General features: G+C 33.3%; 2 protein-coding genes across 2 annotated transcripts; both read left to right on the forward strand.

Moving 5' to 3' along the window:
* Positions 1-3,936: 3,936 nt before the first annotated feature.
* Positions 3,937-6,542, forward strand: Smp_032970 (putative calmodulin). The gene is made up of 2 exons (XM_018788704.1): positions 3,937-3,989; positions 6,188-6,542. Exons 1-2 carry the CDS (start codon positions 3,973-3,975, stop codon positions 6,429-6,431), a joined length of 261 nt encoding a protein of 86 aa, XP_018654220.1. The 5' UTR covers positions 3,937-3,972; the 3' UTR covers positions 6,432-6,542.
* Positions 6,543-7,832: 1,290 nt separating this feature from the next.
* Smp_032980 (hypothetical protein) lies at positions 7,833-9,576 on the forward strand. Its single transcript, XM_018788705.1, has 2 exons — positions 7,833-7,855; positions 9,240-9,576. The coding sequence occupies exons 1-2, from the start codon at positions 7,851-7,853 to the stop codon at positions 9,478-9,480; spliced, it is 246 nt and encodes an 81-aa protein (XP_018654221.1). The 5' UTR covers positions 7,833-7,850; the 3' UTR covers positions 9,481-9,576.
* The last annotated feature ends 3,260 nt before the right edge of the window (positions 9,577-12,836 follow it).

The following is a 12,836-nucleotide window of genomic DNA, read 5'->3' on the forward strand; positions in this document are numbered from 1 at the left end:
AGTTGCAACGGAAGCTAAAACCAATTTGCTGACATCGATCCGTTTGGACGATGAATTTGTTAGCCACTGAAACGTTAGATGAGATTAGTGTAAACAAGGGCATGATCAGAGTCCAGAGAGGTACTTCAAGAGAATCGGTATTCTTGTACACAACCATGCGAGCGATAGTTGATCGCGATGTGGTCAATCTGAGTCTAGGCTTGAGATACAAATGGAGGACGCCAGGTAGCACGTCGGTGGTGACTGTGCTGGTAGTTAGTACTAGCCAGAGACAGGTTGTAGTCTGCTCAAATTTGCGGTAGATGGTACCCGTTATCTGACCTGCGACTAACAAATCTCTATTGGCCACCTAAACGACTCACTTCTGTGCCTAGATGCCCGACCTGTGCATTCAAGTCTCTGGCTAGTACTATGAAATCCGCAAGACAGTGGAGCAAGTTTAGGAGATGCAGTCCCATGGTAGCCAATAGGTCCATACGTCATTTGTTCCCTCAGGATGCTGGAGCCCATGTGTACGACTGGTTTGGAATCAGGGTTTTCCAACTCAACTAGGTGAACCCTCCGTTTCCACCAACTCGGTTAAAATGCCGGAAATTCACTTTTTGTCCTCTCAATTTCTTAAAGAACATCTCCTCTGCGAGAAGGCAGTGAGTAGGACTTTCCTGGCAGTGGTTGTATGAACGTGGCCATGTGAGAGCATTTCGAGAGGGAGAGTGGACTCTCTCTACCCTCGACCATACTAGGGCATTTGGGGGCAAAATGTGATTATTTGTAGATAAATTTCTTAAATAATGAATCGTCAAACTAAAACCACGTTGAATTATTTTGATATCTACCGCTTTAACTTATTTTAAGGCTGAATAATATTTGCACACTCAGTCGTTTTTTTGTACCGTTATGAGCTCGGTTGAATATCCAATTATTTGTCACGTAATATAAGCTTATTGATGAGTTAGGGTTCCTTTCCAAACAATTATTTAACAACCGTTGGAAATTGTGGAGTTAAAGGGTAGTGAAAATTTCATACTGATAGTTGAAGGCGACGAAATCAGACAAAGGTTATGTCCGTTGACTACCAAAAATCAAAAAGCGAATCTCATATTGATCAAGGGTTAGAATAACTATCTGAAGAGAACCATATTTTTCAAGGTATTTATGTATCCAAAATCCAAACAGACAAACGAATCTTTATCAGCTGATGGGTTAAGAAATCAACCTGATGGCTTGTTGTCATCGTAATTGTGGTATTTGTACTACCTAATGATTCCTTTTTACTTGACTTTGAGCTTATAATGAATTCCAAATATAACACGTTCATTTGTGCTCATCTAGTTCTACCTGCCTTAAATATCACTATTTCGGAAATTCTTAGTTGATACATTAATTCAAATACTTCTAAATATCATAGTAATCCCATACACAACGAGTCTCCTCATTATCTTAGTCATTGATATTGATAAAATATCATAACTAAATGAAGATATAGTGGTTTTCACCACAGAACTAAGAATATGCTTTTCATTTGAATAAAAAATATTTCTCATTATTAGTGTCATATGAGCGTAAATTAGGAACGAAAAGTAAACAGCAAGAAACTTTCATCTACTTAACTCGGGACTTATAGCTCCTGATACATATATGGAACATCACCTGGGTTTATCCCAAAGAGCATTCCCAGTGAAGACTAACACGTGGTAAACGATACTCATGGTTAAGTTAAACATTCTGTGTAATAAAATGTTTACATATTAGTAAAATTCTTATTCATGCTTATCAAAGTTAAACATATTTGGGAATGATAAAAGAAGCCTAGTTTCGTCAGTTTTGGAATGATTCATAACTTTTATTAGTTAAAAATCCAGTTTCCATCACTAATAGTCCAGCTACTTACCAATTACTAGTCTGGTTACTTTACACTAACAATAGGGACGTGTATTTAAAGTTTTTCATTTCACATCCCTTTAGCATCTTAGCTGCTTGAGTTAAGGTAATGTATGTATAATATTAGACAAGTGTGTATGGTTAAAACGCTTTGGTGTCCAAACCTGAATAATAGTATTTGATTTTTAGAGGTAGTTTTTTCTTCCGTGTTTGCAGACAAATGTTTAACTGGAGTGAATGTCTGGTTGTGAGGCCTCCCATTAGGTATTAGGAAACTTTCTGTATATTGCAGAGTAAAAAAAGTAGAGTTCAGTAAATGTAATAATGATCCTTAAAATATTCATTTAGATAGATAAATTTATCGTTCAATTTAGTACATAGGGCTTTTAATATCATAATTTTTGATTAATACAGATCAATATACAAACAGAAAGTGCAATGCAAGCCAAGTTCGATATTTTTAGTAGTCATTTGGTTTGCATTGATATCTTCGGAGGTATACAAAAATACCTACTCATCAGATTGAGAAAACGTTTAGAAATTTGTTGACCAGTTTCATAGGTAATTCGTTACATCCTTAATCTGTCTGCCCACTAATAGAAGGAGAGAATTCGTCACCAGGCCTTGACACGACAGGCTATCTATTTAGTTCAAACTTGAACTTATCAATACGGAAGTTCGACTTACGACTAAACGGCCTTGGGGGTAGAAAGACGAAGACCATTCTACCACCTGATTGGCCAACAGTAATTTTGGAATAGCAAAGGTCATGGCAGTGAATCACGCATCAGACCACAGATTGTGGTTTATAGGACAAACGAAGGGGCAAAACCAGATGTTAGGTTTTTACAAACTTTAAATTAAGTGCAGTAGTGTTCGCAAAAATAGCTTCCGTTGTTCGTCATGGCTTCTCTGTTTCTTCCAAAATGTAGAAAGATGCTTCTTTCACATACCTATGCAAATCGAAACAAAACTGAAGTTCGGCATTTAATTACCCCACCACTAGAGTATCTAAAAGTCCTTCGAATACTTGCTAAAAACAGACTAAACACCAACAACGTTGAGTGTAAGCATTAATGCAGACAAATACTGTAAATAGAGTTTTCCTAGTAATTTTCAGATAACTTGCTTCGTTATTTTTGTCACTTAAGAGTTTAATAATATAGATCTTCAAGTGTAAAGTAAATTAAGTGTTGGGAAGCTAACCTTTTGTTTAATGTAGATTCATTAGGATTCCCTCTACAAGTCGCCTTTGAAACAAATTGATGACCAACAATTACATTTTTACTAATCGCCTCAACTTCTGTCTTATTCTTTTATTCTGTAGAAAAATAATGGAGAATATTTCTTCAGCTCTAAAGGTTATCTTTTTGTAATAAACTGAAAAGGACAGAGGCTGTAGAAAGTGAACAGAAATATCTCAGTTGTGTGAAATAGCGTTCACAGAAATGTGCAGCAGTGGAGTTGTTTACAAATAAAATTTGTAAGTTATACATAACTGTTCATTTGAACTCATCATAAAGTAGTATATTCTACTTAACTAATGCAACACTGTAATGATGTGATCCAGTAGGCTACTCAAAGTAATTCTTACTTCCTTGAAATATAGAAAATCGACACTTTTATGTTTATATCTCATGTGAATTTGAGCCCATGATATTTGTAGTTTACTGAAATTCTGTCCTAAACAATAAGTCCGGCCAAAAAACTGATAACTATCCTTTGAAACTAACGCTTCTGCACTTTTAAACTACGGCGTTAGTCAACAATCCACTTATAAAGGATATGAAACAACTGACTATGTAAAAATAAAACAAGAAAAAGAACCATAATACTATGATTACTTTCGCTTTTATTAAAACTTAAGTAAAGTTCTATTTACATCAATTTAGTGATTTAAATGAGTCATTATACCAAACACATATGATAGTAAACAATTAGCGTGAATATAATTCATTTCACTTTAAGTAAACACCAATAAAAGATGGTCACGTTTAGAGTATGTGTGAGCTATAAATACAAGTTGTCTATCTTCATGTATAAAATTCACACAATTCCTATTTATTCTTCAAGAAGAAAACGTGTGTAAACATGGATCGTCAGCTGACGTATGTTGAAATGTCTTTTCTTTTTAATTAATAACTTTTCTGTTAATGTTACAAAGTTATTTACAGGCATTTACATGAATGTTTGAGTAATCTAATTCGAATATGTTAACCAAATGTTGTTTGTCTCCAACTTCAAATGATCTAACCTTAACTCGATATTCACTGAATTCATTCCGAATCCATAAAATAAATTTTACATTCTTAGAATAGTTATGAAGCCTTAGAAACCTTTGATCACTGTGTGCATATTGAATTTTTGAGATTAACAGACGGTAAGAGGATTCAGTGACAAAATATAGCTAAACCATTGAGTTATCACTAATTTCCCTCTAATAGTGTTATGGAATTAAATTGTTTCACCATGTATCATTCTTATAAATTTGCTCAAATGTAGGATATTAGCAATTGTGTTGATTTACTTTATGTTTAAACATTTAAAAAGTGGAAAACATATGGAAAATAGAGTCTTAGTAAAAACAGTCTATTTTCTTCACCCTTATTTTTCCTAACTATTGCTACAGAGTCTTATTTTTAAATTGTTATACTGAGATTTTAATTTTTCTAACTGGATCACATAAGTATGTGATAAAAGATGCTTTTGTACCCTAGCCCTTAGTTTGCATAGGCCATAATTTCGATTTCCTATTTGTTTTTTATTCTGGCTATATGTTTACGTTTCAACTCAACTATGTCTGGATTTGGTTTCAACTAGTTTCGTCCATCCTTTCAGAGTTCTTATTTCCTTAGATTATTAAGAAGATAATCGTCATGGAAAATACTCTTGTCCCGTTTGAGGTATTCTTATTAATCCTTCGAATTTAATTGATTAAATGGATTTGTTATTTTCACTTGGATTTTACTAGATAAAAGTTTAGTTGGTTGAGATACGTTTAAAATCCGTTTCTACAATCCAGTTAATCTTAGAAGTGTATTTAGAATAAAAGGATGCATGTGATTTATGAAGTAGATAACATGAACTCGTAACTGGGTAACTGTACATGAAAAGAGCTACTGTTTTTTTTGCTTCCTCAGTTTATTTTATCACTAAAGAATAGAAAACAATTTACAGATAAATCCTCTGATAGAAAATTTTCATCTTTAGCAATACTTTATTGCAAATCAAAAAATGATGAATATCTGTCTTAATTTGATTTCTGAATATATAGGTTTGGAAGAAAATCTTTGATATAACTTGGGTTTCATCGGATAAACGACAGCGACTCGAATAATTAGAATGAGAACACTTCTTATGAATGATGTAGTTTGTCTGACTAGAAATTAATGAGAATCAATACATTGAAATGCTATTCACTATAAACCACTTACATAGTTTTCAGTTGTACAGTGGGAGAGACGACTTTAAGAGAATACAAATGTTTGAATCCTATAATATAATCTGACCAATAATAGTCTTTTGGCATGCCATAAATCATTTCGTCATAAGAGATTTACAATCATAGTTGTAGAAATTTCCTAACTTCATTATTTTAAATACTCTTCATTAACAATTAACCGCTTAATTACAAGCATTATACTTTAAAACACACATATGTTAGTTGTAGTTTTGAAAACGACAATAAGAATTAAAATTATTCTAGTAGATATTGTGTAGACATGATGACCACAAGTATCAAGTTGTTTACACATAGAAACCTAAAATTTTATGAAAAGTAAGGTATTTAAATTCACTTAGTATTGCTTGTTTGAATCTTCCCATCGATGTGTTAGGACTGCAACTGGTCAATCTCTAATTGGCATATATGCATACTGTGCGTATTGCCTCGATATTTCCTTATTTCACAAGCATTGTAAGCAAAGATGAATAGTGTCTAGCAGTGGAATCCAGCACGCGCGTTTCGTCCTACTTGAACTCGTCAGCTGGATGTACCTGTATCTCAGAGTTGATGTTTACTCTGAGACTTGAACCCAGTACTTTTCGCTTCAAATGCCATCGCGTTATCCTTTCATCTACTGAGTCCTGATAGCCATTTGCTTGTGCAATGGGGTGAAGTTTAAATTAACTTAGTATTGCTTGTTTAAATCTTCCCATTGATGTTTAGGACTGCAACTGGTCAGTTTAGTTACATTGCTGTTTATTCTAAACGGAATAATTTTGATTCGTCACAAACCTTTTTATATGTTGTATTATATAATGGAGAATATTTAACTTAAGTTTTGTCTCTCTATTGTATATACAGAGAACAAGAAATGCGCACTATTTTTGACCACATGGATAGGAATCACAATGGATACGTGACTGCTAAAGAACTGAAATATTTTTTAAGACTACACGATGCGAGAGTCACAAATAGAGAAGTCAAAGAATTCATTCGTAAGCTTGACGAAAGTGGAGACGGTCAAATAAGTTTGCATGAATTTATGAAAGCATTTTCGTCACAAAGAAGATCCTTTACTACAGACTTCAGGACAATACGAAGATAAATATTTGGTTGTCGTATAATTTCAAATGTTTAATCAACAATTTTATAGATTTACTAAAATTATTAAATGAAAATGCCTTTAATAAAAACATAATAATAAATTTGTTTCGTCAAAATATTTTGGCTTTTCAAACAAAAAAAAAACATTTTTTGGCTCATTTATGATGCATCATCTTGTCGGTTCAATTAAGGAGACCGCCGAAATTTTTAAACTGGTGTTATAGATCAAAGATATAAGTTGTACCCAAATTGAATGACGACATTTCATTTGTATATATGAAGAATAACCTTTTTTTTTAAAAACTATGTATCAAAAATAATAATTAGTTACAAAAGTTAGAACATTTCAAACTAGATCAAAGAATTATGCATAACTAACATGTCAGAATGTAATGAATTAAGTATTTGCGTCATCTACCTATTGTCAAATATTGATTGTTCTTGTATCATTTAGGTATTAAAGCTAATTGCGTAAAATTCAAGCAAATAATTTTTTTTCAACTGTAATATTCAAATCACTGTGTTCTATTGGTTGTGTTAATATTTTTTTAAGTAGCAAATAATAAATCATTGCAACGTCGAACTGGTTCGCTTACCATTTCAAACTTAAGAGGCTTTAAATTATTTATTGGTGCACTGTTCAAAGAAATATTGGATCCAAACATTAAGAACTGAAATAAAAGAGTTGTCGAACTTCTGCAATAGTGGGCCATATATGTGATAAGATAAGATACTTAATGAATGTGTTAGAAATATTATGGTTGACTAGCGAGCATTCACTTTTATTACGATTAAAAAAGTTATATGGAGATTAGTTTTACTAGTAGTTAGATTTTGCCTGTATTCTAACACCAAAGAGGAAGATTGTCGTACCGTAATGAGAATTAATTGAAGTAGCAAACATAAAACCACTGAATTCTGGCTCATTGGTCTAAAGTTTAAACACTTGTGATAAGGCAGAATACCTTTGGGTTTAATCCATAGTTGGGTTACGATTATCCTGCTGCGGAGTTCATAGAACGACAGAATAGACGTCTAGTCCATTTGAGTGCTCACTGTAACCCAAACAGATGTCAGTTGGTAATGAAAATCACTTACAGATTATAATTTTTTTTCTTAAAAGGCATATCAATGGTTCAGGTCTCATGTTTCACCAGTATTGTGATTACATTATGCAAAATCACATTTTCTCTTTATTCATTTCGTATCGAAGTTTTAAATTATCTTTTGAAGAAAAATTCACTAAGTAAACTAATTTATGTACTGAGCTTTATAAAAAATAAGATAAAGAGTATGATTTATACAAACCCACTCGTCACTCAGCTGGTTGAACTGGTGTATAAATAGTTAACAATGATAATAGTATTGCTGGATGCTTTCAGCTTGATACGAGACAATGAACAATTTTTTCTCAAAGCCAATGTCGTACGTTTTGACGTTTACTTATTATTATTTTATTTCATTTACGATCATTATTTCTGCATTTGAAATAACTTTCTCAAGTTAACATTGGTGTGAAACACTAGATGTAACACGACCCTTACTTTTAATGTGGAGCATAAATTGTATGTAAATCTATTAAAAGATGGATAGAATCAACTAGGTTAACATCTGTAAGGGTTTTAGCCACACAAAGAATGGTTTAAATGTATTGATTATCTTATTAATGTAAATCTTTACCTCTGAATATCCAATTGTTAATTGAGCCATGAATCTTTTCGGAGATGAAAAAACTTAAACAACCTTCCTTGTTTTGCTTAACTGTACGATACATAAAATAAACTAACTCTTGAAATAGTATCTAACACTACTGAGACCAAAGTTGCTTACTCAGAAGAACAATAATCTCATATTTGCTTCATCCTGATAAACGGCTTACTATGTTGTTCGCTTTCTATTTTGAAAAGATCAGTCTATTAGAAAGAGACGTCATAATTCTTCCTTAAACTCGTTGAGCAGAGTTAAAATGGTTTGAATAATTTTTCTTGGTTAGCGTTTTTTAGCGAGTTGGTTTTCCACAGGATGGGGTCGCTAACCCCATGCCCGACCGTCCTCCTATTTGTGGGCTTGGGACAGGCATTAGCCCCCAGAGGGGCTACAGGTTAATCTAGTGATTAAATTAGCGCAATACATTTCATGAATTTTGATCACACTTAACTCAAGACATTATAAAAAATAAAAGGTGAAGTATGTAAATGAGAACATAGGAAGAAACAAATATAAACTAGAACAATATAAACCACACTACTCTGAAATCTAGTTATACTAACGGGTTAGGTTTAATAAAAATATAACTTACTGGGCAGTACACAAAAAGACTTGAAGTTTTTTATGCATACAGCTTCAATGAACGTGAGTATACAACCTAGACCACTTCAAGTTAGTATTACCTATATGATCCGTCTCAACTACATGCTTTTCTAAAGCATGCGATGAGTATTTATCATCTTTTATAACTAGATCATTGGGATTTATATGTTTAGGATCCGTTTTATGTTAAATTTCAGGCACCATTTCTTTCAAGTCCATCGAGGTTATCTGGCCCTGATTTTGTAACTCGTCTGATATCTGTTGTTCGTCAAGACGAACTTTTATCAAATAACTCTGAAAATCATACTTCGAGACTTCCTACCATCTTCTGCTATTTTCACTACTATCAACTTACAATTTTATCTTCCCAAGGCTGGACTAAGATATTGTCTATTGAACAAAAATTATAATTGCATAGCAATTTGTTATGGATATTTTTTGGTCGTTTCATCCAATTACATATTCTAAGTGATAATTTTTTCCCGTTCTTTCTTTTTAGAATTGCTGACATTACTGAGTTATTCGGAAAACTTGACAAAAATCATAATGGCCTTGTATCACAAAAAGAAATTAAAGCTTATCTGAGGTCAAATTCTACTAAATATAACTGTAAAGAGGTTAAGGAATTCGTTGGAAAAATTGATGACAACTCGGATGGTCAAATTAGTTTGGAAGAACTGACCAAAGCTTTGTCAGGAAATTTAGACATTGCCAAAGCGTGTCATCTAAAGCCACGATAAATAATACGAAGTCTTATATACATAAAATTCAGATTTTTAATTACGTTCTTCTTTAAAAACTGTTATTTACTTAATATAGCATATATAGACATGTTTAATGTATTCTTTTGTTTTCTTCAAAAAGTGATTGGCGTAAACGTTCAATTAAATAATATACAGAGGATAATATTCAAAAAAGTTTCAAAGAATTACTTAGACGAATTATATTTTTACCGTGTAAAAAGACGAGATATATTCATGTTCTCGAAATAATGGAAGAAACAATCTATAATCCTAGACGTACCAAAGTTTCTAGTTTAGGACGTTACTTGCGCCTTAGGAATACTTTGTTAGAATCTGTTATTAGTTAGTCGATGTTTCGAGAAATTTTAGGCTGCTCAATAAAATGAATATCATTGTACCGAACTGAGCATCATTTCTATATTGCAGTTATATATGCTAAAAGTTTTTCTAAACCCTCAAATAAAAAGATCCTATTTGAATGAGTTTCCACCTTTGATCATCTGTTTGAATCAGGTCTACGACTTGAGCTTTGTTTGGTCACATTCAAGCGTAAAGATAAGCCACGGAATGTGTAGCCATTCATAATGGCATTTATATTATTGGATTTTTTCGAAACAAGGATCACGTTATTAGTAAGTTGAAAGCTATGAGTGTGTTTTTGTGGAGTCAACCAAGTTGACTTTATGTGATGATTTGAAGTATTTGAATTGTTTTATAAACTAGTAATCCCAGCAATAACGCAATTTAATCAAGAAGTATTAGATGAGCACGAATGAATGTACTGTATTTGGAATTCAAAATCAAAACAGTCATCAATACAAGGGAATCATTGATTCATTCAAACACCACATCTTCCGCAGCTCAAATTGGAGTGTAAGTGTGTGTAATCGATTGTACATCTTATTAGGTTCATCTTGCATCTGTCCGACAGTGTATTGGATGTAGACTCTGTATTATCTAGAATGCACTCGTTAGTATTAGAATTAACAACCGAAACTGGAACAGACTCACCTGATTCCTGGAATTGTATATAATCATGTTGGTTGTGTAGTGAAACCACTGATATTTAGAATTTGCATCACAGACTTTCCAACACTATCCTCCCCCACGAAATAATGTTGGGTCCTTATGTCGCAATGTTATAACCAATTCGACGTTCCCAATTTGCATTATCTTCTCAAATCTCACGCTTCGATTACTGTGTGTGAGTATTTGGGGATACACACTGATATATAATTTGAGGTATTCCATCATGTGACTTTGACTTGTGCAAAAATTATGATACATATTCTTTTTGTTATTCATATTAGAATACACAGATAAATATGCATTGATATATGTAATCAAGACATGTGATTCATCTAGGCTTGATTCACCTGCCAAACAATCGAATGGAAAACATTCATCTGCCTCATACTCATTAGGATGATCTTGAACTTGATTTGGATTCTCTGCCTGTGCAAACTCCATATCTGGGCAAACTGGTTCTCTGATTGCTTCAGGAAAACTTGATATTCCCTCTGATTCATCATACCACTGACTAGGGATTCTACTCAACAAACATTGTTCGTGAGAATATGCAACATCTGATACAATAACATCAGAAATGTGACTAGAATTCGACTCATTCGGAACACATTTGTCACATTCATTAGGGATATTTCTAGAGATAAATCCATTAAAACGACAAATAGCATTTGATATGACATCAGAATTTGATTTCTCTGAAATATTTCCCTCGAAGTTATTCAGAGTTTCATAAGAGAATAATGGATCATTAGAAAAATCATCATCTACCAAAACTGAATCTGGATTTGATCATGATTTGACTCACTCAACATGCTATTCTCAGAGTTGTAAGAAATCTCATCAGAAATATGTGAATTATTACGACAAACCATATATGGTACAGTAACACGAGAAATCTGATAAGAAGTTGGTTGATTAGCAATTTTTGTCTCACAATGATTCTGGGTTTCATTCAACTCTGGACTGTTATGTGACGTTATACTGCTTCTAGAAGTCTTGGATAAAGACAAGTGATCATTAGAAACATCTACCTTAGCATTAGTTTCAGCGAAATGAATAGTAGTATTACAAACTGACTGAATGTGTCCAGTTTTACCACATTCAAAGCATTTAGAATTACGAAATACACATGAATTACATGGGTGAAGCTTGCCACAGAACAAGCATTTACCAAACTTGTGCTCATTTTCGCGGACTGTTTCACAATTTAGTGAATTGTTATCTGAATAGCCTTCATTACGTATTGAACTGGGACGACGTAGTAAAGTAGCGGAATTCCTGATGTTCTGGCGAGTCATTTCATTGAATTTTTCCGCTTTACCGCATTCGAAATTTGTATGCTTCACACGGTTCAACAGTAGTTCCTTGAGGGTTGCATAAGGGAGTGAAATCAGTTTGTCTGGAAATTCCAAAATCCTTATTAAGCTGTATGCTTCTTTCCGATGAATGTAAGGAAATGAGCCACAATATTAAAATCCTCAGTACCTTCCTTGGTCGTAGCCCAGATTTCGGACCTCTCATTGTAATCCTCAAAAGCATTAAAATCTGAATGTATATCCAACCGTTCCATCACAGGCTTCATCGCGACGTCGATGTGATGTTTAAGAGTATTTGAATTATAGTATAAACTAGTAATCCCAGCAATAACGCAATTTATTCAAGAAGTATTAGATGAGCACGAACAAATGTACTGTATTTGGAATTCAAAATCAAAACAGTCATCAATACAAGGGAATCATTGATTCATTCAAACACCACATCTTCCGCAGCTCAAATTGGAGTGTAAGTGTGTGTAATCGATTGTACATCTTATTAGGTTCATCTTGCATCTGTCCGACAGTGTATTGGATGTAGACTCTGTATTATCTAGAATGCACTCGTTAGTATTAGAATTAACAACCGAAACTGGAACAGACTCACCTGATTCCTGGAATTGTATATAATCATGTTGGTTGTGTAGTGAAACCACTGATATTTAGAATTTGCATCACAGACTTTCCAACACTATCCTCCCCCACGAAATAATGTTGGGTCCTTATGTCGCAATGTTATAACCAATTCGACGTTCCCAATTTGCATTATCTTCTCAAATCTCACGCTTCGATTACTGTGTGTGAGTATTTGGGGATACACACTGATATATAATTTGAGGTATTCCATCATGTGACTTTGACTTGTGCAAAAATTATGATACATATTCTTTTTGTTATTCATATTAGAATACACAGATAAATATGCATTGATATATGTAATCAAGACATGTGATTCATCTAGGCTTGATTCACCTGCCAAACAATCGAATGGAAAACATTCATCTGCCTCAT

The sequence above is a fragment of the Schistosoma mansoni genome, chromosome W, assembly GCF_000237925.1.
Source record: "Schistosoma mansoni strain Puerto Rico chromosome W, complete genome".
Taxonomy (NCBI): Eukaryota; Metazoa; Platyhelminthes; class Trematoda; order Strigeidida; family Schistosomatidae; genus Schistosoma; species Schistosoma mansoni.